This window comes from Pongo abelii, chromosome 13 (genome assembly GCF_028885655.2).
Source record: "Pongo abelii isolate AG06213 chromosome 13, NHGRI_mPonAbe1-v2.0_pri, whole genome shotgun sequence".
NCBI classification, from domain to species: domain Eukaryota; kingdom Metazoa; phylum Chordata; class Mammalia; order Primates; family Hominidae; genus Pongo; species Pongo abelii.
The window spans coordinates 114,679,085-114,706,675 of NC_071998.2; the positions used below are offsets into that span (position 1 = coordinate 114,679,085).

General features: G+C 53.5%; 1 protein-coding gene across 20 annotated transcripts in view; it reads right to left on the bottom strand.

The window, feature by feature from the left end:
• Positions 1 to 628: 628 nt before the first annotated feature.
• The window catches only part of DENND1A (DENN domain containing 1A), a 543,986-nt gene continuing 517,023 nt past the window's right edge, over positions 629 to 27,591 (bottom strand). For 6 of the 20 annotated variants that reach the window (XM_063714418.1, XM_063714419.1, XM_054520578.2 and 3 more), the window contains 4 exons: positions 23,943 to 24,031; positions 8,653 to 8,781; positions 4,617 to 4,875; positions 629 to 3,583 (listed from right to left, as the gene is read on the bottom strand). In XM_063714418.1, the coding sequence (XP_063570488.1) occupies positions 2,378 to 3,583; positions 4,617 to 4,875; positions 8,653 to 8,781; positions 23,943 to 24,031 (1,683 nt within the window). In that variant the 3' untranslated portion in view covers positions 629 to 2,377. Of the gene's footprint in view, positions 3,584 to 4,616; positions 4,876 to 8,652; positions 8,782 to 9,064; positions 9,524 to 22,103; positions 22,428 to 23,942; positions 24,032 to 27,591 lie in introns of those variants that run through there. The other 14 variants (XM_024252314.3, XM_024252309.3, XM_024252308.3 and 11 more) reach the window with 3 other exon arrangements.

The window sequence follows — 27,591 nt, forward strand, 5'->3', positions numbered from 1 at the left end:
CTGACCTTGTGATCCACCTGCCCCAGCCTCCCAAAGTGTTGGGATGACAGGTGTGGGATGATGGGTGTGAGCCACCGCGCCCGGCCTGGCCCGGATGCCTGTCATTTTTAGGCCTGTCAGTCCTGCAAGGGGGGCCATGGTCAGGTGACGGGCGAGTCGGAGGGGGTGGGTGGTGTGACTGGGCATATTCCACGCTCACTATGGGTGGTCGATTGGTCTGCATTCCCCCCGCTCCAAACACCAGCATCCAACAGAGGCAGATTCCCAGGCTCTGTTCTTGCTAATGAGAGACTTGTGGGGGTGACTTGCCAGGTGTCCTCTTGAACTCTTTCCTGGCTCCTGGGTGCCCTCAACATCGTTGGTGGCCTGCAGTCTGCCCCATGGCCCCAGCAGGGCTGAGCAGGCCTGTTGCCAGCCCAACCCCGTGCCTAGGCTGTGAGGGGCAGAGCATGAGCTGGCTTAGAGCCCTGAGTGGGCACCGGCTTGGGAGGGTGCGGGGAGTTGACTCCTTCCCTAACTGCTCCACGCCTGGCCCCCGCCTCTACAGGAGCAGGTGGTGAGGATGGCTCCGGGCGCGTGCGGGGCCTCCCCTCCCCAAAAGCTTCAAGGACACGGGGATGCCAGCCTCTTCCCCAAGATAATTTTATTGAATGCACACAAAGTTCATCCTTGGGTTTGTGAAGTCCCAAAAGTGAAGAGGCAGCAGTGCTCATGTGAACATGGAGCACTCACCCCAGCCCCCCAGCACAGCCAGGGGGCCTTGGGGTACACACCCTCCTTCCCTGGGGCCACCAGCACCTATCTGCCCTATCCCGGATGGGGCCTGGGGGTCTGCCCAAGGAGTGAGACTGGAATCTATGCTGAAACACCTAAGTGCCCGGGAGGTGTCCCCATGGCCCAGGAGTGACACGGCTCCCCCAGCAGCCAGAGCCCATTCCTGAGCCAGACAGGTCACGGTTGACCCAGGAAGAGCCATGCGCCAGGACAGCCGCCAAGCCTCACTATGTGCAGCAGTGGCAGCCTCTCAGACACAGGGGGCTCCCTGGGTGACATCTCGAGACCCCCCCCATCCCCCTCAAACACCCCTGGGTAGACTGTATCTGACCCTTCACAAATAGGAAATGAGAGCTCGGGTCGAAATGCTCACAATTTCCTGCGTGTCTCAGATGGTTGTTTTCTTAAATGGTCGGGCCATACTTGGTTTATGGAAATGAATCCATTTCAAGATTCATCAAATCAATAAGGTAAAAAGGAAAAAGATAATAAAACATTCAATCTAACTTTGGTGACGTTGGCCTCAGGAGGTTTCTGTGCTGGTGGGGAGGAACTGGCTTCTAGCCCTCCTTCTGCTTCCCCGAGGCAGAGACCAAGTTTGTCCTTTCTACCCGGCCCTGGAGAAGGGGCTCAGGGCCACTGCCTCGTTCCAACCCAGGAAGGCCAGCTGCCTTCCACATCAGTCTGAGGCATTCAGCTTGACCTTCGAGTTGAAATCTGGGTCGCAGTTTCTCAGCTTTGCCCACAAAGCTCCAGCTGACAAGAGGCTGAGGCTGAGGCCCAGCTTTGACAGAGGAGAACCTGGAGGTATCAGCGTGCCAGAGCTGGACGAGGGCTGGGGGCTCCTCCCAAATACTCAGATGGGGGTTTCCATTTTCCTTCTGTAAATCAAAGTTGCTGGTGGTCGCAGCCCCCGTGCAGGGTGGCTGGGGCTGTGTATCACAAGGCAACCCAAGACCCCCTGGTCCCCAGATCCTCCCAGGTCAGAATCAACCGAAGTTTTGGGGTGAAGACACAGGAAAGAATGTGTGTCTATATTGCTAGAAACAGTCTGGAAGTGGCCCACCAGGTAAATCCTCCAGCCCAGGAGGAGTCCTAACTAACTAACTTCAACCCCAAGCCGCCTGTGTCTCATGCAGATGAGCTCAAACTGGAGGGTAACCCTGTCACCTGTGTCTGAGGAGGTGGGCGTGCAGGGCCCGGCTGTGGAGGAGACAGGAGAGCTGGGCTCGGAGGAGAGGCCTTTGGAGCCTCTAGGGACACTTCCAGGGGGGAAGGTGGGTAGGACTTGGTCTGGAGCAATCATTGGCCCAGCTGACCTCTTTAGTGCAAAACCCAATCAAAGGTGCCGAGGAGGGGCAACCGCGGGGTGGGATGGGCACTCAGGAACTGGGTTGATTCTCAGGCTGGAACTGGTGCCATTCCCCAGGGCCAGACCTCAGAGATGGGCAGTGTGGAGGGGAGGAGGGGGGCAGCAGAGAGGGGTCCCATCCCTTCCCACCAGCAGAACCTGGGCAGAGAGAGAGTGGCGGGGGAGCCTCGGAACCGCAGCAGTGGACGGACTCTCGGGCCTCGGTGCATTCCCCCACCCTCAGGGCCCGGCTCACTCAAAGGTCTCCCACTGTTTCCTGAGCTGCTCCACTGAGTCTGGGGCTGGGGCCGGGGCCGGGGCCAGGGCCGGACTCGGGCTCACGTCTTGCTTGGTTTTCTGTAACAAATCCTCAAAGGGGTCTCTGGCCTGTTGAGGAGCAGAGGGCTGCAGTGTTGGCTCCAGGCCTTGGGGGGGCCTGGGAGGCAGAAGCGGGGGGTCTCCAGGCCTCAGGGCCAGCCCCTGCTTGGCCTCAGCAGCCCTGGCACTTGAGCGGGCCAGGGGCAACGTTCGGATCCTCGATGGGGCAACTGCTGGGGGACCCAGCGGCTGTAGGGGGCTCGTGTGGGTGCCCATGGGCATCTGGCCAAAGAGGTTGGGCATGGAGAGGGCGGAGAGGTTGGGCTGAGACCTGTGAGGGACACAGAAGCCAGCACTGGACAGCAAGAGGCCGGACGCAAAAGCCGGCCCCAGGGAAGCTGGAGGGGCCCCGAAAGGCCCGGCTGCTGTGGAGACCAGAGGCAGGGTGGGCGGGGCTGCTGGCATGGATGGGACAAAGGGGTTGAGTGGTGGCTGTGGGAATGGGGCCGGTGTCCCCGCAGGGGGGAAGCAGAATTGGGGGGTGAATGGGGTGGCTACATTCGGGGTGGCGGGGTGTGGCGGGAGGGTGCTGCCTGACCAGGCTGTGCTGAGTGGGTCCAGGAGGGCGAGCAGGGCATCACTGCTCGTGCCTGCAGCCCCGGGGCCGGGGCTGAGCGGCTGGAGCAGTTCAGTGGGGCCTTGGGGGACAACACCAGGGAGGAGCCCTGGACTCAGGGCAGCTCGCCTGTCCCGATCCGTCTGCAGCCGCTCTGAGAAGTCACCAAGTGCGGCGCCGGCAGCCTGGAGCTTGGCCGGGCGGGGAATGGGCGGTGGAGGCACGATGCCCAGCTCTGGGGTCTTCCTGCCTTGGGGCCGGGGGATGGTGATGCTGCCCAGAGTAGGGGTGGGCACCTCCTCCTTGTCACTGGGGTTCAGGATGCTGTCCCGATTCTGGGGCCTTCGAGGCAGGGCCAGGGAGTTCCCGAGCAGGGCCGAGGGCTTCTCAGGGGAGGCAGCTGGGGGCTTGCTGGGGATGGCCATGTCGTCCTGGCCCAGACTCCAGAGCTTGTTGTATGGGTGGGTGAGCTTCAAGGCCACTGTCACCCCACGGCTCCTCTCACTCCCGCCCAGGTCCAGCCTCTGTTGGGAGGGAAGGAGGGCGGCAGTGACCACAGGCTGAGTTGGGACATACGTGTGCCCGTTCCCACACCACTCCTGCGTGCTGAATGTGTGCTGGGACTAAGTGTGTGGCTGATCAGCTCCTCGGACTTGGAACAGCTGGGGGCTCCCCCAGGTTACCAGCAGAGGACCCAGGTGTGCTGGGACTCCAAGCCTGTGCTCCGGGAACTCAAGAGAAAGCTCTCGTCCCTTTACGCCAGTGGTGGTTGCCAAGGAGTTTCAGGAAAGTGACTCCAGCTACCAGCTGGCCCTTTTTACTTTTTAGATCGCAGGCACCCGCAATCACCTGTAAGCCCAGGAGGGCAAGTGAGACTCAGGGCCTGGTAGAAGGCACCCTGGCTGGGGAGAAAGGAGGAGGCCAAGTTGGAGTCCTGGCTCTGCCACTTGCAAGCCACACGGCCTAGGCGCCAGTCCCTTTCTCCTGGCCCAGGTCCTTGTTCCCAGCAGGGAACATTCATGAATGACTGGAGCTCTGTGAACCCCACAGTGTGACCCAGTGATGCAAAGTCAGAAGCCTCCACTTGCAGGTGAGGAAACTGAGGCACCGAGAGGGGATGTGATGGATTGGACGTCACAATGGGAATTACACACTGATTTGCATTCCTAATGCAGAACCAAGAACTTTCATCCACAGGCTCTGTCAAGGAGCCCTGGCAGGGATGGACGCAATCCCAGTTCCAGCAGGGGCTGCAGCCCTCCCTGGGGGTGCGAGGAGAGTGGCTGGCAGCACCCGCCCCACCCCATGTCTGATGCACACACAGAGTGAGGCAAGTTTCCATCGGGCTCTAGCATCTTCTCCTACCGTCACTGTTAGGGTGGTGTGGGCCCCGGCACCCTGGGAGGTGTTTACAGTCACACTGACCCTGAGCATTGGCTGAGGGCCTTGGAAAGTCACTGTTTCTTCCTTAGTGTCTTCCACTGTCACATGGGGGTCCCACCTCGTGTGCAGACAGTGCCGGCCCCCGGCAGATACCCTCCCTTGCCCATGCCATACCTGATAGTCAAAGGTCCCTGGCTGCTCCCTCAGGTCTTTGGGGGCACGAAGGTCCTCCAAGCTCTTGGCCTGGCCCAGTGGCTGCAGTGCGGCCTCCATGTCCAGGTTGCTGAAGACATCTTCCAGAAGGTCGATGCTGGCAGCCCGGTCAGGGGGAGCTGGGACAGGGCCTGTGGGCTTCCGCACTTGCTGCTCTGGACTCTCTGCCTCGTCGCCTTCCGCACTGTCTGACTCCCTGAGTGTCCGATACGGCTGCGGCCTGCGGGGGACAGAGCAGGCTGCACTCTCCCACCCAGGGCTTCACGGGAGGAGCAAGCGGCCTCCAGCCCAAGCACACTGAGGGCTTGAGGGGTGCAGGCAGGAGCCTTCGGGACAGGAGAGTGTCCCGGGGTCTCCGTGAGGGCAGGAGTCTGGAAGGCTGCGAGGGTGCAAGCTGGGCATGCCGATGGGCCTGGGGCTGTGAACTGGGGCAACTCGCTTTGGCTCTCACTTGCACTGAAGGGACCCATTTAGTGCCCCCCAAACTACAGGTCCTTTCATAAAACTGGCTAGTGGGCTTGTGAGCCATTCAGACAAGGTGTGAGGAACAGACAGGACTGGAAGGGGGCTCACAGGCCGGCAGTCATGCTCCTCTTGCTCCCGCCCTGCTCTGCTGTTTGTTTGGTGGCCTAGGCACAGCCACAGTCGGGTTCTGTGAACAGCTCATGGGGAACTGGGCTGGGGAAACTCTCCAGGGGAACTGTCTGGGCTTAAGCTTGCCCTGCTAACCTTGGTTCCACCTCTGGTCATGCTATTTCTTGCTGTGGGACCTTTGGCAGGTCACTTAACTCTCTGAGCCTCAGGCGCTCAGGTGGTGGTGGTGGTTACATGAGCAAATGCGGTGCCCGGCACACAGCAGACACGCAGAGGTTGGTTACAGCATCCATCGCCTACCAGTGAGCACGGCTGTCACACAGGCTCTTCTGCTAACAGCTTTCTATACTTTTACACATCAAAACCTTGCAGTCATTGGCTGGGCACGGTGGCTCACGCCTGTAATCCCAGCACTTTGAGAGGCCGAGGCGGGTGGGTCACTTGAGTTCAGGAGTTCGAGACCAGCCTGGCCAACATGGTGAAACCGTGTCTCTACTAAAAACACAAAAATTTGCGGGGTGTGGTGGTGCGTGCCTGTAGTCTCAGCTACTCGGGTGGCTGAGGCATGGGAATTGCTTGAACCTGGGAGGTGGAGGTTGCAGCGAGCCAAGATCACAACACTGCACTCCAGCCTGAGCGACAGAGCGAGACCCTGTCTCAAAACAAAACAAAAAAGCAAAAAACAAAACAAAAATCCAAGTATAGGTAACAAAGGGTTCCACTTGCCTTGCCTTCCCTTCCCTTGGTCCTGAGTCCCAGGGCACCACTGTGTGGATGGAGAGGCAGCGCCTGGGTCAACCCTGACCTCTAGTGGAGCCCCAGTGGGAACTGCATCTCGCCTTTTTTATTTTTTATTTTATTTTTGAGATGGAGTTTCACTCTCGTCTCCCAGGCTGGAGTGCAATGGCACAATCTGGGCTCACTGCAACCTCCGCCTCCCAAGTTCAAGCAATTCTCTTGCCTTAGCCTCCTGAGTAGCTGGAATTACAGGCGCCCGCCACCACGCCCGGCTAATTTTTTGTATTTTTAGTAGAGACAGGGTTTCACTATGTTGGCCAGGCTGGTCTCGAACTCCTGACCTCATGATCCGCCCGCCTCAGACTCCCAAAGTGCTGAGATTACAGGTGTGAGCCACCGCGCCTGGCCACATCTCGCCTCTTCTAACCCCAAGTCTGGGGCTGGTGGTGGCCCTACGTCAGGCGGAGATGGTGCCCGTGACACTGGTAAAGTGGAGGAAGGGCACCACCTGGCGGTCAAGGGTAGGATCACAGTGAAGGCACCAGAGTGGGGGACATATGGGAGGGCTCATCAAACAGTCCCAGTGATGGGCAGGGACTCCATCATGTACTCTCTCACTGAAGCAATGCAAGCAGGCCAGGAAGTCGGACTTACACCCCCACTTTATGGATGAGGAATGAAGCTCAGAGATGTTAAATAACTCACCTATGTCAAACAGCACTCGCAAGAGGTGGAAATGGAAGCCAAGCTTGAGAGGCTTCAAACATCCCTCACTCACCCTGACCGAGGAATTAGAGACCCTTTAATCAAGATGAGCACAGTGAAAGGGTTAAAGTCAGTCAGTGTGCTTCTGGAACTTAAGGAAATAGTGTTCTTTTGAGCCCATTTTGAGTTAGGATGGGCCAGTTTCTTTTCAAACACACACATAAAGGCCTGTACTGACTTCTGAGGTCATGGGCTAAGGAAGCGAGCCGTCGCCATTATTTAAATAATTAAGGCATCGGTTAGTTCAGAGACGATATGATGGAGCTGGGCCTTGGACATGACTTGGTGGACTCCTGGCTGGGAGCAGGGTGCCTTTTCCTAAAAGGTGTTTTAAGTTGACACATAGATGAACATTTCTTATGCTAAAGGTTCTATTTTTGTTCTAATTAGCAACAGAAATAATAAGCAATACATTAAGCCTATGATATCATAGATATTATTGCTTAGGAGAAGGCTAATTTTTAAATCTTTTGAAAAAAAAATCGAAACAAAGATTTGATATACAGCAAAAGTGACGTGTGATGCTTGGATGACACCAGCTTAGGCCACTACTTTCTTTTTTTTTTTTTTAAGGCAGAGTCTCGTTCTGTCACCCAGATTGGAGTACAGCAGTGTGATCTCGGCTCACTGCAACCTCCGCCTCCTGAGTTCAAGTGATTCTCGTGCCTCAGCCTCCTGAGTAGCTGGGATTACAGGTGTGAGCCACCATGCCCAGCTCATTTTTGTATTTTTAAGTAGTGACAGGGTTTCACCATGTTGGCCAGGCTGGTCTCGAACTCCTGGCTTCAAGTGATCCACCCGCTTCGGCCTCCCAAAGTGCTGGGATTACAGGTGTTAGCCACTGCGCTCGGCAAGGCCACTACTTTCTAAGTGAGGACACTGGGAGGGGAGTGACTTGTCTGGGTCCCCAGTGACCTGGTGGCAGGAAAGGGTCAGGACCCTCTGACCCCGTGGGGTCGATGACAGGGGGCCGAGCAGCCTGGGATTTATAAGGTCCCCAGAGGAACCCACAGGCCACCCCCAGGGGAGGGACCTGATGCTGGGGTTTGGGAACAGGGAGAGGGTGCAGTGGACATGAGGGAGAGGGAGGGAAAGCCATGTCCTCTTCTGTGCAATGACCAAAACGATTAACGTGTCCCCTGGAAGGTTGCTGTGGGCACCGCGGGCATCCCGCAAAGGGCAGTTTCCGTTCCCTTAAAGGCTCCCATTAAAAACACACAACCGTGTTAACAAGGGCAAACAGACAAAAGCTGTCCCTCTGCTCAATCCAGCTCTGAAACACTTGTGGGTAGAGGGGCAAGAACGGGTAAAGAAAGGAGGGTGACAGCAGCTTAATTTTAGGGGTGGCTGGATGGTGGGTGAAACTTTTAAAAATCGCTACTTGTAATTGGTATGAGGCTTAGGCTATAAATAATAATGATTAAATTATCCTTAAAAAGTCAGGCAGATAGAACACTTGGATAGGCTGGCATTTAATATGCACATTTCATAGGGGGAACGTCTTCTTTTTTAACTTAAACTCTGACTCCCATCTCCATGGCCTTCCAAGATGTGCTGAGATAAAGAAGGACTTGGAGATCAACAACCAGGCTAATTGGAGTCACCAGTTCCACTAGCAGTCAAGCACATTTCATCTCTAAGGGGACCAATGCTTGCGTATCACCCTGTCACCTTACTCTATTGTCACAGCCCCTTTGGAGCTGGCAGAACGGATGCCCTGAGAGATGGCACACGGAGGTGGCGTCCACCCTGTATGTTGGCACTGGGGCACCGGCAGGCAGCAGCTCCAGACACCCTCCCCCCGACACAAAGGCAAGCAGCACCAGCCCCCCGCTTTCCCCATGCAGCCCCGCAGAGTCACCAAGCTGAGCTCAGGGAAATGGAAGAAGGAAGGAGAGACCATTCAAAGGGAGCGGAGAAGAAAAAGCTCTCGGTGAAGCCAGAGCTCGGGCCCTCTTCCCGCTGGCATTCATCGTCAGAGGAGTCTTCGGAGAGGAAGACCGCATAGTGTCGCAAGGGCTTTACCAGGCTGGGGCAGAGGAAGACAAAAGAGAAGAGAACAGGCAGTTAGGGGCGCCCTCAGAACTTCACGTGCAGGTGGGAAACAGGCCTCTGGGCTCCATGCCTGGCCCTGCCTCCCTGTGCCAGCCTGGGGTGGGGGCTCCCAGGAGAGGAAGCTCGTTCCAGATAGAAAAGAAACTAAATTTGCCATGTGTCCAGAGCCTTAAACTTATGATCCATCACGTAGGACCTAGTAATTCCACTTCCATTTGGTTAACCCTCAAAGTTGGCAAAGAATCACACCGGAAGATGGTCATCATTGCTGTTTATAATATAAAAACATGGAACAACCTACACTGTCAGCAACAACTAGCTGGTGCAGTGGCTGAATCTTGTCCTCCCATGAAACAAATGTTTATGAAGACAAATTTAAAGATCAAGATGCAGAACTGCAATCACACCGCATTCGCTGTCATCTGCTTATGGAAAAATTCATAGAAAAAAGACTGGAAAGGTTCATGGCTAAACGTCAATAACGGCCAGTGGAATCATGGGTGATTTCTTTCCCCCCTGCTTCTTTTTATTTTTCTGTGTCTTATACATTTTCTACAATGAGCATATCTACTCCAATAATCAGGAAGAAATAAAAAATAAAAAAGTTAAAGAAAAAAGTGAGCCGTGCGGAAGAGCTCTCGCGAGAAGGCCCTTTTCTGATTAGCGGCTGCTCTCTGGAGTTTCCCTCAGATGCCTCTTCAGAGAGTCTTTTTCATCTGTGATGTGGAAATTAAATATTCATTGTTATAAAAAATGCATCTCCCTTGTCAGCCACCTGTGAGCTCTACCTCTATAAACACCAACACATACACAGCCTGGAGAAACTCCACGCCCGGCTCCCATGAATTATATACTGACCAGGGCCCACCAGAAGCCATGTGCTCAGCAGGGGCGAGCTGGACCAGGCAGACCTGGGTTCAAATCCCAGCCCTTGTGCTGGGGAGTAGGTGTCTCTGTGCACCCCACCAAGGGGCACTTTGAGCCTGCTTGGTGTGAGCAGACCCAGGGGTGTTCCGCACCCCTGCCCCATTCTGTGGGCTGGCTTGCTCTGAGGCAAGTGAAGTCTGGGGAGAATGTGGGGTATGGGGGCTGGCATGGGCTACCTCCTCTCCCCTCACCCCCCAGCCAAAGCCGTCTCCCTTCTCTGCTCTGTATGCTAGAATTCTTTTGAGGTTTTATTTCAGGAAAGGGCAATGTGTCCAAAAAAAGGACATGAGAACCACAGCTGGAGGGTGAGTGAGAGACAGTGGCTGCGCAGGGGGACGGGGAGAGTGGCCTGTGCTTGCGCTTTGCTGCAATCCGCCAGGACTGGTGCCCATCCCAGCACTTTCACATCAGAACCCTCACTTCCTCCCAGAGGCTGGCCGGGCAAAGAGTTTTGTCCTCGAACTGCAGTGGAGGTTGAGGCTCAAGAGGGGAAGTCAGTAGCCCAGGGTTACACAACAGGAGGCGGCGAGTTGCAGTGCTGGGCTCTTCTCTGCTCCCAGGCTGCCTTGCTGGCTGTCAGGGGCAAGACACACCTCAGCCCTTCCTGGACTCGAGAGGGCTCTGGTCCAGGGGGCATTTTCCCGCCTCAGTGGAGAGGCCAGGAAGACCTGACTTGCAGGAGTCTCGGGGCCAGGGCACCACCTGACTCCTGCCACTTCCACAGCAAAGACGACAGAGCAGAAAGGCTACCCTCCATACAGCCACCAGAGGCTCTTTCAATCACAAACCCACACTTGTCACTGTCCTGCTAAAACCTATAAGTCTGCCATTCTGAATTGTGATCTTGTTGCAGCTGGTGGTATGGTGAGTAAGGAAATCTGTGGAGCAAAGGGTTAGGAATAATAATGTTCAGACATTTGCAGGGACTCGTTTCAAAGTGAGGGAGAGCCCACTCTCACTCTGCAGAACTGACTGCTCTCCTGAGCAGGCAAGGGGCGGAGGGTGCACAGGCCGTGGGCTTCTGCCGCACTCTGGGGAGCTCATGGGATGCACTGCTGAGCGGCTGTGCCGAGCTCCGAGCAGGGCAGTCTCCATGCTGTGTGTTGGCTTTGCCTACCTCTGTGGGCCTCTCCTGCGGCCATGCTTACCATCTCTGACCGCACCGGGCCCTGGCTATTCCCCCTCCCTGTCACCTTTGCTTGGAGCACTGACTGCTCTTCGGTCTTGAAGACTCAGCTCAGCGGGACTTCTATGAAGCCCACTGGAGGCTAGGAGAGCTCTCTGGCCGTGCCTCTTAGCACTTCATAGATACCATTTAACCTCTTGCCACTCTGTTTCTGAGTCAAGTTCCTCAAGGGCAGGGCCTGCCTTGTTCTTCTCTTTCTCCCCAGCTGGGGTACAGCATGAATGCTGTGGAAGTTTGTGAATGAATGAAAGCCAGCCTGCTGGGGGAACCCCCACTTTACCATCTTCCTGGAGCTGCACCACACTGTCCCCTTTCTCCAGACTGTAGCTGTGGTACAAAAGTGCTCCCCCCTCTGGGCTCCCATCTGTTCTGAGATGCTAAGACGTGAAGAATGGGACGACGTTTGAAGGTGAGGGTGTCAGGTAGGTAGGGGCAGGCAGAAAGTGTTTAAAACGATATCAACAAGCAGGCACCACGTTCATAGAGGCCATTTCTACCTCTCACAAGCGCCTCACAAGAAGGTGTCGCCATACTGATTTTCTAGAGGATGAGGGCTTCGTGAGTCCACCCATCCATCTGTCCATCTGTGCACCCAACCAAGAGGCGCTTTGAGCCTGCGTGGTGTGAGCAGACTCAGGCTAGCTGTGCACTGGGGCATCACTGGTGAAGAGGTGACCATGTGGCCAAGAAGTGGAGAACGGGGACTGCAGCCCGGATGGTCCACCCCCAGGGGCCTCACCCTCTCCTGTGAGTGGGGCTCGGAGTAGATGCACACGAGGGGACACCAGCCCCGGCTCGGGCCAAATGGAGGGAGGCTCTCCAGTCGCCCTCACGTCCACCTTGGTTGCCTTTCCGACACCTATCCAAGCACGGGCCCCCACCTCTGGCTCTGACAAGAGAGCACAGATCACAGCTTGACACGTTGGTGCAACGCCACTCAACCTGCCAGGAATTTCCAGCTTTACCCAGGAGCGAGGAGCCTCTGTGCTGGGCTGTGCCCTGGCTTCATTAAATCCGGCTGCCGCAGTTCAGGCCACTGTCACGATCCAGCGCCGCCCACACTGCTGTGATGGTGGAGGGGGCTGGGGGCTCCCACACTGGCGTGACTGTGGTGGGCGGGGGAAGAGAGGGAACCGCAGTTTCCAGTTCAGGAGCCACTTTCCTTCTCCAGTTGGATGTACTGGCCGGGCCAGGCTGGTTGGGCAGTCGTTTCCACAGGAGGCCTAGCTGTCTCCAGAATATACCACCCGTCTCTTGAAAGTGGCAGGGTACATCCAGCTGAGAAGTTTGTCGTCTGATGTGGTCAGATCAGAGCTTTGTCAAGTCCAGGCCACATGGATGGTGATAACACTAGCAGTACTTACAAGCCTTGGGCAAAATGCTATCCATACAATTTCTCATGAATTCTTTATTGCAACCCCATTTTGCAGACAAAGTAGCCAAGGCTCAGATGGGGGAGTCACTTGCCCGGGGTCACACAGCAGCTAAAGGTAGAGCTAGGAACTGAATGTGGATTTGCCAACTTTCAACCACTACGGGATCTTGCCTCTTCAGTTTCCTGGGTTGGAAACAACGAAATAAGAGATAGGGTGTTTCTCCTCTTTTACTTTTAATGAAAGGTGAGGTTTCAAAATAAACTTACTTAAATTCAGCTGCCCATGTTCTCCCATGAAACATACAGTCAGATATTTGTCAGAGATAAAGGATGAACCATCGAAAACGTCCAGACTTAAATTTTTTATTAGCTTAAGGCAGAATATGGAAAAAAAAAAAAAAAAAAGCACCTTTTCCCTCATTAACCCAATTCAGCTACTCCCCTGCAGTCTGCCACCCACCACTTGCCTGGATTTTATTACACACAAAGAGCTGTCTGTGAAAAGGCAGGTTGCGGCAAACTTGGCTGCCCAGCGAGGGCTGCCAGAGTCTTGGCGCAGAAGAAAGGTTGGCCGTCCGTCATGGATCAGACCCCATCATCCCCCACGGCTGCTCCCGCCTCTGCCCACCTCGTCTCCGCGTGGAGTTCCCATGCAGATGACTTCCCGAACCCCTTCTAATGTTTGGTTTAACGTGTCGCCAGTTAGCGCGCGCGTGTGACAGTGGTGACAGGCGAGGCTGTTCCTTTTTAAATACCATGTCAGAGACATGGCGTCAGGAAGCGGGGACGTGCTCCATGCTCTCTGCCGCGCCGGGATCGCACCGGCTTATTTTTTAATGAGGAAGATCTGCATCTCGGGAGTTTTTTTCATGTGTCACATCGCGTGGACAAATCAGCAGCACGTCACGCTGGCCCAAAATGAAATGCTGACAAATGTAGATATTTCAAATTTAATTGACATTTAAATGTACTTGAGATAAAGATGGGGAAAAATCAGCCAGGACTTGGTCTCCGGAGGTGGTGAAGGGGAGCTGGCGATCATTTTTGAAAGGATCACTTCACTCAGGCACAAAGGATCCTCACTTTGTAAATGTCTTGGCTAGGCTGTGTCCATCTGTCACGTGGCTCCGGTGGGCAGGTGCTGATGAGCAGGGACAGGCCCCAGGGTGAGGCCAGGTCCTGCCTGGCCGGTAGGTGCCAGTCTGTCTAACCGTCCACTACCCTCCCCTTCCTAGTTAGGCTACCTTGGAAAAGTCACTTCATCTCCCTGAACCTAACTTTCTTGTTTAATTTTCTATTTCCATAGGTTTTTGGGGAACAGGTGATATTTGGATACATGAGTAATTTCTTTAGCTGTGATTCGTGAGATTTTGGTGCACCCATCACCCGAGCAGTATACACTGAACCCAGTTTGTAATCTTTTATCCCTCACCCCCTTCCTACCCGTTCCCTGCAGAGGCCCCAGAGTCCCTTGTATCATTCTTATGCCTTTGCATCCTCATAGCTTAGTTCCCACTTATGAGTGAGAACATACGGTGTTTGGTTTTCCATTCCTGAGTTACTTCACTGAGAATAAGAGTCTCCAATCCCATCCAGGTTGCTGTGAATGCCATTAATTCATTCCTTTTTATGACTGAGTAGTATTCCATCATAGATATACCACAGTTTCTTTATCCACTTGCTGATTGATGGGCCTTTGGGCTGGTTCCACATCTTTGCAACCTTATTTTCTTATCTGTAAAATGGAGATTCTGTAGCCCTCCTGAAAGTCTTATGGGAAAACTTAAATGCAAGTATTCATAAAGGGCTTTGCATGGTGCTGAGCACACAGTGACTAATCCACTACTGTCCACATGCCACGTTCACCTGCCAACAAGTAGATTCTGGGCATCTGTATCCTGTGCGGGGTCTTTCCTAGGTGTTCAAGGATGAGTAAGGCAGTCCCTGCCTTCCCAGAACTTTCCAGGCATGGTTAGTGGTCCTCAGCTGAATGTATCTCAGCACATCAGAATAATCTGGGAAGCTCCGTCTCCTGCCAGAGATTCCACAGCACAGGAATCTCTGAAGTTCCAGCTACTCAACAGGCTGACGTGGGAGGACTGCTTCAGCCCAGGAGTTCCAGGCCAGCCTGGGCAACACAGCTAGACCTCATCTTAAAAAAAAAAAAAAAAAAAAAAAAAAAGAAGGTGGCTCTGAACCAAGACTTCAGGGTCTCTGGGGGTACAGAGTGGCACATGCCTCATAGAGGAAACTCTGGAATTAGACTCGAGCTGTTCTCTGAGCGACCCAGGATAAGGACTAGGACTGTTCTCAGGGAGGAAGAACTGGAGACAGAGGAAGCTACTGTACATAGGAATCTGTATACTCAGTTGCAGGTGAATATCTACTTAAAAGCAACGACGATAAGAATTATTGTTGCCACAAGTCACGATCACCAGCGTGCTCTGCCTGTCCAGTGAACTGGTTTAGGGGAGGTGGGGGAGATGGGTGAGTGTGCGATACCAGTTCCTTCCCGCCCCATTGGGGACTTGCTTTGCCAGAGGACAGTGGTGGGGGCATGCCTGGCTCAAGGGCTCTTGGACAAGGCTCCATTTGGGAGGTGATGTGGGAGCCGGACTTTTTTTTTTTTGAGATGGGGTCTCACTCTGTTGCCCAGGCTGGAGTGCAGCGGCACAGTCTCGGCTCACTGCAACCTCCGCCTCATGTGTTCAAGCAATTCTCCTGCCTCAGCCTCCAGAGTACGTGGGACTATAGGCATGTACTACCATGCCTATTTTTTTTTTATTTTTTATTTTAGTAGAGATGGGGTTTCACCACGTTGCCTAGGCTGGTCTTGAACTCCTAAGCTTAGGCAATCCATCTGCCTCGGCCTCCCAAAGCGCCTGGCCGGAGCTGGACTTTTAATCCTGAGTATAGGAGAGGTATCATGATGACCTGGAGGCATCTCCGAGTGGGGCAGGCACAGGGAACTCAATGTCGGGCTGAGGAGTTCAAGACAAGAGGCTGGAGGTTGGCAGGGACCAGGTCGTTAAGGGCCTAGAGCCAGCGCAAGGATGAGAGATCACGTGCAAGTCTGGGGGTGGTGCAAGGCCTTGGGGCGGCAGCAGTCAAGCAGGGAGCATGCCTGGCTGCCCATCCCCCTCTCTTGGATTATGCCCTTGGCTTCTTCAGCCTTTATTCGGGCATTTATTTAATTACTTCTCAGTCTGTAGGTTCACTCCTTCCTTCTTTCAACAAAAATCATGAATGCCAATTTCACACGTCCATACCCATGCCCCAAGAAGCCCTTCCACAGCCACTGGCTGGACACTGACATAGGCAGTGGCCCCAGCACAGGATGTGGGCTTCAGGCTCTGCAGTGGAGGGAAGATGGGGCTGGGAATGCCTTGGGGGCACTTTCCTCTGCAGGGAAGAGGCACTGTGCAGAACACCTGCCCTTCACCCTGAGGACAGCCTCTGCATCCTGGAGCCCAGATCTGGAGACTGAGTTTTGGGAACTGTGGGAGCAGTGGTGGGGGCAAGAAAGTAGTGGCCGTGGGACCTGGCTGCCCAGGTGCACATCCTGGACTGAGGGCACATCATTCCACTGGCTACAGCCGTGGCTCCCTCATGGCTGAATGCCCAGGCTGCGAAGATTTTTTGGGGAGCAGGGAGTTTACCCAAGATGACATGTGTGAAATTGCTGGGCACAAAACAGGCACTTGAGAAATGGCGATGTGGCATCTGGAAGAGGCAGAGGGCTCGGGTGGCACGGCGAAGCCTTTCAGGGGTGACTGAAATCAGTCATGTCTTGAGGATGAGGCCCCTGTTCCTAAAGCATCCCCAAGGCTTGGTTTCCATTTAACTCCCTGTGGTGACAGCTCCTGGGAAACGTCGTTCCCTCCGAGTTGCCAGGCAGAAGCGGCAACAGACAAATGGGTCCCGTGTCTTCCTGGGCTGCTGCAGATCCCTGGGGGGATCCTGGGCGGGCAAGGTGAGGTATCCTTGGCACTTCCTGCACTTCCAGTTTAGGCTCAGGTTCCATGGCTGGCTTTAGGCTTGGTTTTGTCTCCAGGGCCCAGAATCTACTGTGTGTGTGTGTGTGTGTGTGTGTGTGTGTGTGTGTGTGTGTGTGTATGTATGTGTCACAGAGAGAGAGAGAGAGAAGAGAGAGAGTGAGAGGCCTCTAGCCCTGCTAATTGGGTCTGTGACCTTCTGCTTGTGTGTTTGGACGGCTGGCTGCTCAGGGAGTGGGCCCTGGCAGCCTGCCAGGGGGTAGAGCCCAGACAGCTGCCCCTACCCCCTGGGGCCGAGGGCCCAGCTGGCATCTTGGAGACTTGCTCCTGGGGCTGAGCACAGTTCCTGGCTCTTAGAGGGCCGGGGATGCACTGGCAGCTTCATACGCACGTCCTAATCACACCTGGCACACAGTAGGTGCTCTTTACCTGTTTGTGGTTGTTACCGGACGCCCCTCCCCCGCCTCCCAGGTGCTTGACTGCAAGCCGCACTCTGCCTTCAGATTCCTTTGTTCATTCACCCAGGAAACATCTCAGAGCAGAGGTCTGGGCTCGGATGTGGTCCAGGAGTTGGAGAGCCAAAGCTGAGGAAGAGCTCACAGACTACTGGTGTGCCTGGTGTGTGTGTGTGTGTGTGTGCGTGTGTGCGCGCACGCGCGTGTGAGATAAAGAGAAAACTACATGGCCAGTCACCACCAGGTCAGGAGAGGCGCAGGGGATTGTGGGCGTGGGAGGGAGGAGAGTGGGCGGTTCGTGGGGGAGGTGTTGGGGTGTCGGAGTGCTGAGATAAGGCCAGGAGGGAGGCCACGCGCCCTGCTCACTCAGGATGCCAGTGCCTCCTGTGGGCCTTTTCCCCAGCCACACTCCTGGAGATGTTAATAGGCATCATGTTAAGAAAGGAGGACCAGGAGACATGCCCAGAGCCTCCAGGCTGGTGCCTGGTGGGCCAGGAGGCTGACTCAGGCCTGTTGGATGCCAGAGCTCTGCCCAGCCAACCAAATGATGGGCCCACGCCCCCAGGGCAGCTGTGGGGCTGTGTAGGAGGGAAAGTGCTCTACCCCTGTGTGATCCACAGCTGGGAGCAACTGAACTGCCGAGGCTGTGCTGAGCGCAGGCCCGAGGAGGGCGAAGCTGTTGAACGTGCACAAGTGGCACGCCAGCTTTTGCCAGAGCATGTGTGTGAGTGTCCAGAGTCCCTTGCAAAGTGTTCTGAGACCTGGGCTTCGGGAGGGGTTTTCTCACTAAATGCTTCTGGCAGCTTCTTCTGATCTTATTTTAATCTTCTGGGGGCTTTGGTGCTGGGGTCACGCAGTGCAATTCAGAGGATCAGACACTCCAATTCCTAGGCAGCAAGGGTCGGGCATTTGGGGTAGAGACTGTCTACCTAGCTAGCATGGCCTGCAGAAGTTTTCCTTGTCCAGAAGGATTTGGACACATGTTTGAATGCCAGTCACATGTTCCTCTGGGTCCCTCAGAATCAGATGTCCGGGAGTCCAGTTCTGTGGTGAGGGTATAAGGTGGTACAATTCTTCAGAAAGTTATCTAGCAATATGGAGCAGAAATCTTCTTACAACTGGTTAAGGGTAAAGGCTTTTGGTATTAACGAGGCATGTTTGAGGCTCAGGTCTGCTACTAACTAGCTGTGTGACCAAGGGCAATGACAATCTCTTGAAGTCTCAGCTATTTCTATAAAATAGATCTCATAGGAGCTCCCCCTACATATTTCTTGTGAGGATTCAATGAAATGGTGTATGTAAAGTGCTTAGCACATTCCCAGTTAATGGGAGTTGTCAATAATTCCGTTTCTTTTTTCTTTTGTGTTAGAGTCTCACTCTGTTGCCCAGGCTGGAGGGCAGTGGCATGATCTCTGCTCACTGCAACCTCTGCCTCCCGGGTTCAAGTGATTCTCCTGCCTCAGGCTTCCGAGTAGCTGAGATTATAAGCGTGTGCAACCACGCCCAGCTAATTTTTGTATGTTTAGTAGAGACGGAGTTTTGCCATGTTGGCCAGGCTAGTGTTGAACTCCTGACCTCAAGTGATCCACCCACCTCGGCCTCCCAAAGTACTGGGATACAAGCATGAGCCACCGTGCCTGGCCTAGAATAAGGATATTTACCCTGGCATCTTTTATATTAATGAAAACCTGGAAAGGATCTAAAGATCCAGTGTGAGGGCAATAGTTAGGCAGACCATGAGCATACGCACAATGAGATCCTCTGCAGTCACAGACAGTAGGGGTTACAGAGACACACGGAGCAAGTCCACATGCTGGCATATACTGCAGGACGCTGCAGCTCTGTAAAAGACAAGCAGGATACAGACTGCGCAGGGATCTCCAGGAATGCTAATATGTAGTGGAACGAAAGTAATGGGATTCAGAATGAATTTGTCTCTTTTCCCTAACACTCCAGATTGTCTATCAGGCTACCGAGTAATTTTTACAAACCAAAAATTACCTGAAAAGAGCAGATTTTGCATGGATCTGGCCAGAGAAGTGAGCTGGGTAGCAGCCCTGGGCCCTGGTGGCTGAGTTTGGACCCTTCTTACTTAGTACAGTGGAACTTCAAATAACCAGGATGCAGCCAGTCAAGACCCTCATGTGACGGGAGGGTGTTCAGTGTCTCACCCATTAGGAGACAAGGTGTGCAGTTGAAAGCACTTGGCTCTGCATGCAGGTGGTCAGGAGGGGCACCTCAGATCCACAACCAGCTGCAAGCCCCTTAACCCTTAAGACTCAGAAGACAGCCCTACATCTGGGCTGTGAAGATTAAACAGGTGGTAGATGCCTATAATTATCTCCCTCCATACTCTCAGCAACTCTGTGAGGGCCAGTGCCCCAGCCCCTACTGCCACCTCCCAGCAGGGAACAAATGACTAGCTGCTGCCTGGCAGAGAGATGCACCCCGGGATCAGTGTGTCACTCCCTGCCTTGGCCTTAGTCTGCACACAGTGTGCCACCATGAGAGGCCCAGCGGCTCAGACCACAGCCCTGCCTTTCAGAGCCTGCCATTGGCTTTTTTTTTTCTTTTTTTTGAGACGGAGTCTTGCTCTGTCGGCCAGGCTGGAGTGCAGTGACGCGATCTCGGCTCACTGCCAGCTCCGCCTCCCGGGTTCACGCCATTCTCCTGCCTCAGCCTCCTGAGTAGCTGGGACTACAGGGCACCTGCCACCACGCCTGGCTAATTTTTTGTATTTTTTTTAGTAGAGACGGGGTTTCACTGTGTTAGCCAGGATGGTCTTGATCTCCTGACCTTGCGATCTGCCTGCCTCGGCCTCCCAAGGTGCTGGGATTACAGGTGTGAGCCACTGTGCCTGGCCATGGCCCGCTTTTAATAGGAGGGGAGCTGTGAACCTCACTGTGCTCACTGCCACAGCCATCGTCCCCACTAGTCAGAGACGCACGTGAGGATAATTAGGTCTTAACAAAAAGCCTCGATAGTAGAGAAGAATGGACCAGGCTTTTGTCATCAGACAGCCAATCCTACCATTTTCTGGCCGTGAGAAACCTTGCGCAGGTTACGAAAGTCTCTCTGAGCCTCAGTTTTTCTGTCTGTTCAATGGGAAAGCTACCACCTACCTCTGACCATCTTTTTTATTTTATTTTTTGAGATACGGTCTCGCTCTGAGGCCCGGGGTGGTGTGCAGTGTCATGATCTCAGCTCACCGCAACCTTCAACTCCCCAGGGCTCATGCAATTCTCATGCCTCAGCCTCCCGACTAGCTGGGACTACAGGCACATGCCACCATGCCCAGCTAATACCTCTGACAATCTTAAGGGATGTTGGTGAATGTCATTCCTCTTTCCTTCCCCAAGAAGAAACACTCAGCCACCAGTGCACGTGGTTTCTTTGGCGGTGAGAAGACTGAACAGATCCAGTTCCCAACTCCAGCCTTCAGGGAGCCAGAGAGGAACGGTGGCCTGCTGGGCAGGCCATCTCATTTTAGGATGTGGAGCTGTCTCTCTGGGCAAAGCCAGACTAAAGATGGACCCTGAAGGGCCCCGTTTCAAGGACAGCATCAGAACGTCATGGAGAGAATGAAATCAAGAATTCTGAATGCTGGCCTGGCCACTTTTCAACTGGATGACCTTGGGAAGACTGGTCAAATCCACATTCTGGGCCTGAGCTCCCACTCTGGAAGAAACGATGCCAGCCCTAGAGGGACTAGAAATCAATGGGTGCTCCACCGCGCCCCCTGCTGACTGGTGTCTGACCCACAGCCTCTCATGCAGGATCCCTCCTACTCTGATCCCCGCCCCAGGGAAGCCCCTGGGTGTCACATCAGCTGTGCTCTGAACTGTAATGGAAGTAGCCAGTACTTCTTGAAGAGATTTAGTAACTGAATATTAACCAAGTAATGTTACCTGAAAAGTAGAGGGAATGTTTCCCCCAGAAATCTTCAAAAAAGGCTTTTTCCAATTGCCAACGGCCAGTTTTAAGGGACTAGGAAACCTACCATTGATTCAGAAAGAAAATTTGACACAGGAAAGTTTGATTTTGGGAAAATGCAAGTCAACCAAGAGTCAGCATGGGAACTCCCTTTTAAGGCCTCCTTTAAAAAAATTGTCCGTGCTTGCGACTCGCAGGTTTTCAAAGATACTTGCTGAATGAATGAATGCACGAATGGACAGATGGAACGACAGAGGGATGGACATCAGCTGGGAAGGAAGAAATGAACTTCACAGGTGGACTGGCCAGAGAGTGGCTGGCTACTGTTTCTGGGCCCTGATGAGTCCCAGGATGCTCAGCTACTCCAGGAGACAGTCTTGCTCTTAGTCAGCCCCATCTTGCTGTCCACAAAGCTGGTTATTTTATTTTATTTTTGAGACAGAGTCTCACTCTGTTGCACAGGCTGGAGTGTGGTGGTGTGATCTCAGCTCACGGCAGCCTCCGCCTCCTGGGTTCAAGTGATTCTCATGCCTCAGCCTCCTGAGTAGCTGGAATTACAGGGGTGAGCCACCACACTTGGCTAATTTTTGTATTTTTAGTAGAGACGGGGTTTCACCATGTTGCCCAGGCTGGTCTTGAACCCCTGACCTCAGGTGATCCGCCCACCTCGGGCTCCCAAAGTGCTGGGATTCTTTAATGTGCAATTGGAAGTGAGAGTTGGGGAAGGAAGTCAGGAGGAATGAATCTCTCCGCTCCACTTCAAAGATCCTGCATCCCCTTCTGCCGCCCCCGTCCTCTAAGTTTCCCAAGCACTTTGATATTCCCAGGGGAGATGAAGATCTGTGATTCAAGAAAACCCAGGCCAGATTAAAGGGCCAGGCACCGAGAGAGTGTGCCCAACACGGAACCACCACCCGACAAAGGCCCATTAGGATCTGGCCCCTGACGCCAGCCTGGCTTCTCACATCTCCCAATACAATGCCGACAGATTGGTGGAGCCCGTTTCTTCCCCCTCCCGCGAACGATATTTTATGAGGAGTCTGTTTTATTAAAATATTTTCCGCTGGATGCTTCCTGTGTTTCAAGAAGTTGGTCCTGCCAGCTGGAGCTGATGACAGTTGAGAAAAACACATCCAAGTGCTGTTGTGACATGGCATTTGGAAGGGGCGGAGCACAGTTGGGGGGTGGGGAGGCAGCATGGGAAGAGGCGTAGGAAAACACCCGGGTTGCACCAGAAATACCACTGGTATTATGGGAGAACAACTTCCCCTTCCTCGTTAAACAAACGTGAACAGAAACCCTTGGAATGATGTCCTGAAACATACCCCTCTGTCTCCTTGTGGGCCCGAGCCGCTGTGACGTACGCTCATAGAAAACCTGTCATTTGTTTTCTATCACTGTTAGTTTGCCAAACACCAAACTGGCTCCCATGCTCCCACTGGTTTATTTCAACCCCAAATATTTCCCAACAGAAGCAGAAAACAGGGCATATTAAACAAACAACAAACCAACCAACCAACAAAACTAAAAGTGATACTGACACAGTTCAGGTGATAAGCAGGAAAATGGGATTATCAGACACCGGCTCTTTGGCACACACTGCGGAGTCAGCCCCTCTGCCCAGTCTGGAAAAGCAACGGCGTAAGTCAATGTGATGAAGAGGTCCAGCCTCTCGTCGGGAACTTGGCCGCAAAATGGGTAATGCTTTTCTGTAGGATGTGGAGTGTAGCTGGTGTTGCAATGGTGTTTCTGTGTAATGCAAGAATATTCTGGGTTTACATCTCAATATCAACAGGCCTGTGACCCTGTATCCTGGTACAGTGTCTAAAAGGTTTAGTCCAGTTTTAAAGAGGTGACTTCAAAGAAATGTGACAAATTTCATCCCCTTAAGGAGCAATCTTTAGTCCGAGGCACTCAGGTGCCATGCAGCATTCTCTCCATAAGGGGGCAATCATGATCCATCCCTCATGCTCCCACCAGGCTACTGTGCAGAGCAAAAGTTAAACTTAACTCAGCTTCAGGAGTCCTCTCTTCCAAATGTCTCATAACTGAGCATCCTTGTGTGCGAGCGCGCACACACGCGCACACACACGCACACACACACACACACATATATATGGTTCCAGAACTTTCTGGGCAAAGTCTGAGGGCTGTCTGGGTGGGCTGGTTCCTTAAAGACCGTACCCTCACTATCAACCAGAAAATCCTGGAGAGCTGAAGTGAACTGCAACTTGGGTTAGGCCCCAGCTTGACAGTTCGAAATCATTTTTTTTCCCTCTTGCTCCAATTCTGACTGGGACCTGCCATGTCCCTTACCTTCTTTCCCTGAGACATTTTCTGAGAGCCAGACAGACGGGGGGCCTTCCCCTTTCCACCCAAAGGACTTCAGGATCCCTGGGGTAATTTTTCTGACTCCTCCAACAATCCTAGACCAAGATGAACTCATGCAGTTTTTCAAGGCATCACAGGAAGTCAGCGTGTAGCCGCTGAGTTGCCTGGATAGAGACTGAGGGCTGTGCTTCTTTTGCGGACAAAGGGAAGCAGCGCTACCTTCTGCAGATGGCTCTGGTCTGGACTCCGGGCTGTCTGCAGCCTTGTGCCTCACCGCCCCCCCGCCCCCCACAGGCAGCTCCACTTCAGGCCACTGCTTGTCTTTCTGTCCCCCTCATTCACCTCATCTACCCCATGCCTCCTGAGCAGGTGACTCTAGGCCAGTCCTACGGGAGGTGCTGGGCATAACACCCAGGGAGCTCCGCGTCTCAGGGAGATGGGTAAGAAAAACCACAGTAACATAAATGCTCCAGCACAGGTGGGCAAAGGGTCCTGGTGGGGCTGGGGCAGTGGATAAGGGCAGTTCTGTGTACAGATCTTGGCCATGGCCTCCATGGACACCAGGAAGGTGGGTGGATCCAGTTCAACACTTGGCCTCCTTCACCAGGTTCTAACCCTCACCTACTAACTCGGCATCTTTGGCACAAGAGGCCTAGGACCGTCTTCTGAACCAAGCAAAGTACCCTTTGGACCCCACCCCTCGAAATCCAGCCCAAATGCCTGGCTGCCTGGCCTCTGGGGCCTCCCGCTGGTGTGACAACCAGACCGAGTAAAAGATCAAGCCCTGTTCCCTGAATGACCCTTTTGTGAAACACCCGCTGGGAGCCCCGGGGAAGCCTCACAAAGGCCGGGGCTACACGCTTGGGCTCCACAAAGTGCTGGCCCCGCAGACACAGGGTTCTTGCAGACAGAGGGGAGAGGCGCGATACTCACTGCTCAGGGCTCGGCACAGATGTCCTCCGGCCTTCCACTGCGATGTTGCTCTTTGGTCTCTTAACAACATGTGGACGAGGTGGGCGCACCTAGAGTGGGTACAGGGGGAGACCCCCAAGAAGGAGTGAGTTGGAAAAGCCATACAGGAACATTCTGAACATTTGGATAAACGGCCCCCCCAAAAAATGTTTAGAGATTTTCAAAGCTACAGGCTACAAAAGCCCAGCCTATCACAGAAACATCACCATCTAATAGGCAGCAGATAGACACATGAACTGGAATTGTGTAGCCTGTTCAAATCAGAAAGGTGCTCCTGGAAAGCTCGGTTTCTTCATCTGCAAGATGAGGATAGTTCCATTGGCCTCCTTGCAGGGCTGCGGTGAGGGTGCAATGAGATGATGTCTAAATAGGACCCGGAACAAAGAGGCCCTTATCAATGACAATTCCCTCTCATCTTCCTCTGACGCCCAGAAGTTGGTTTTGCAGAAAGAAAAGGTTGTGCTCATACTTGTTTTTAGGGTGAACATGCTTAGTTTGCTCTTTTTACAACAGAATCACAGGGTGCTTATTTTCCTCTCTAAATAGGAGAGACATGAGCGAGTGCCACTACAAATCATCTTTCTGCTTCCCAGGGCATCCCTGTGCCAGTCCTCCCAGCAGGGTTCAGCCTGGATGCTGCCCATCTTGTGTAGCTACATGCACTGAGCAGACCTAGTGGGGGGGTCTGCAGTGGGCACATCAGGAAGGACCCAGCTTCCTAACCCCACAGCTGCTGCAGCAGCAGGATGGGTTTTTCTGACCCGCTGCTTCTGAAAGCGAAGATGAGGGCCCACAGAGAAAGACACCCTCATCCCCTGCCAGAGTTCGTGATGGACGTTAGGCTGAGAATTACTAGGTGCCCTTAGAAGGACACTCGTTTGGTCCAATTGACATTACATGGCTTTAAATTTGGCATGGCCATCTCTGTACACTCCCAGTGCCCGAGAGGGACGGGTTGAGAGCTAAGCTGAGAAAGTCTATCTCTGAATTTCATTGCTGATAAAAACAACCGAGCCTGCCGGGGCAGGGGGCTTGCTTTCTCCATGGATGGGATGCCACAACTGCTGAGTTTCCAGGACAAGACAGGGAAGGAAAGCAGGCACACACTCCATTTCCTGCCCGCCCTTTTTCCTGAACATCGCACCCCCCACCCCCCAGAAGCTTGTGGGTGACACGGCACAGTGGCTTAGGAACACAGATGACAGAAGCTGGCTGCATAAAAGACAAGTCTTTACGGAGTCTTGTCAAGCACTCAGGTCTGCGCACGTCTGATCTAACCAAAGTTTTTCCTGTGGAGTGGCCAGTCTGATCTCAGACAGGTCTGGCATATCAGGGATGTGGTAAACACCAAAGGCATTCCACCAAACTGGCTGTCTTCATCTGTGGGGTGATTGTGAAGACCAGATACAGGGAAAGTCCCCCAAGGGGTCTGGTACACAATGGGGGCTCAATAAATGCTCATCCTGCTCCTCTGTGACCTGGATGTCCCTTCTTGTCAACAGCAAAAGGAAGACAATGAGTGGGTGTCTCTGAATTAGAAGATGAGTTTTAGGATCCTCTTATCCCTGCCTCGTATTCTGTGGACTGCCTCGTATGTCAGGGTCGCTCAGCAAGATTTTTAGAAACAAATGAATGTTGCTGCTTGGAATCTGAGAAGTGCATAATGACGTTGCTAGTATCATCGTGATTAGAACTGTGCCTGCCACACGGCTCACATTCAGTCAACATGTGCTGAATAAACAAGTGGATATCCGTGCACCCCTTCTAACTGCACTGGTTTCCCCAGCTCTGGCAGCTGGTCAACAGGGTCACCTGGCTGGAATGATCCCCACCCCCAACTTCTCCCCACAAAAGCAGGAGTATGGGTAGGGTGAAGGAGCAGTTCTGCCCCTGCCCCGGGGGGCCCTGGGGCAAAGCTTTCAGGAAAGGTCAGACTTTAAGGCCTGTCAGCTCATCCTTGCACAGGGCTGCTCCTTGCTACAATAAAGGCGGGTTAAGAATGTGAACTTGTGGCTGAAATGGGGGGATTAAGTTTGTGGCAACTTCAACTGAACTTGTAACGTGGTGAAACATGGGGAAAAAGAACAACAGAGCTAATTAGACGAGCTGAGCTGTCAGAGTGCCGCTGAATGGCTCAGCGCCAACAAACAAAAGGAATGGGTTGGCAATCAGCGGGATCGGTGGAGGAGACTGCTTCATTAGGGATGATAAAACAGACAGAGCAGGGGGGGAGGGGCGGGGGGGTGGGGAGCACGGAGCTGGAGCCTCGGAGGCTGGGGAGGGAGAGAAAGACACGCCAGACCCAGAGGCGGTTGGTCACCAGCACAGCTGCCGACCCACCCAGAGTCACACCTGACTATTGTGGACAAAGCCAGACACAAAATTACACTCACAGACATGACCATCCTGAGATACATCGAGGCCTCCAGACTTCCATGTACACACTATCTCACAAATACACACTCACAGAGGCATGCGCAAGAGGTGAAGGCACACGTATGAATCACACACTCACACACACGCACCCTCACACACGCATGGTGGCAGACCACAACCAGGCACAGACACACACAGACAAAACGGTTTAATGAAGCCCGAATCACAGACGATGCAGACAAGTCTTGTCATATTTCAGCGATCACACCCATCTTTCGGGGGTGCTTAGGAAGGGTGGGTATTGGGGATGAAGGAAGAAACCCACAGGCACACACAACAGTGACTGGCCCCACCAGTGTGAGGATCCCAGCCGCATCAGGGGAGAAAATGCTAAACAGAGATTTCCAGCTCTGTTCAAGGGGGACTGGAGGGGAAACTTGGGAAGCCAGCCAATTCCCCACTGGATTTAAAACCTGAGAAATCTAAGTCGGCAGGGTTAAATGTGTATTGAATACAAAAGCACTGAGTACATTTGATTTTAATGGTGAGCAAGAAATAATAAATACAGAGCTTATAAAGCGCTTCACACGCAGGCCGACGGCAGCCTGCCTTTCCCTGGCAGGCCCCAACCCATGCCCCTTTATCCAGGAGACACTGGCATGGTTTTCTTCTGCTCTTTCCTTTTTCTTCTTTTTAAAAAGAAAACCCAAATCCTCGGGTAACATCTGAACTCCAGCCACAGGTGCCAGGCTACAAAGCTCCTTCCAGAAAGGCTGAATGGCCAGACCCTCCCCCGCCCCTGCTACCCTGGGCCAACAGCTGTACTTCTGTCTGGAACGTTTGTGGCTACATAACCCAGCAAAGCCACACTGGAGGCTGATGGCTCCTGACACGGGAGCTTGGTAGGCTGTCCTCTTCGAGGCCCTTGTGGGTTCCATATGCCGAGTCTCCCCGGTTCCCACCTGGTCTGTAGCAGTGTCCACTGCAAATGCTTGCATAAATGCATGTAGAATAAATGGTCCTTAGGGGCCCAGAGAGCACACACCTTCTATGACTCCCAAATTGGCCTCTTAGTGGTGCTGCTTGGCAGAATAAGTTCAGGGGACGTGCCAGGGACTGTGCTAGGCGCTATACATACACAACCTCATTACCCTTACCAGGTGGTATTTATTGTTAAACCCATTTTACAGATGATGAAACTAAGGCTCAGAGAAGGTGAGGCTCCTGCCTAAGG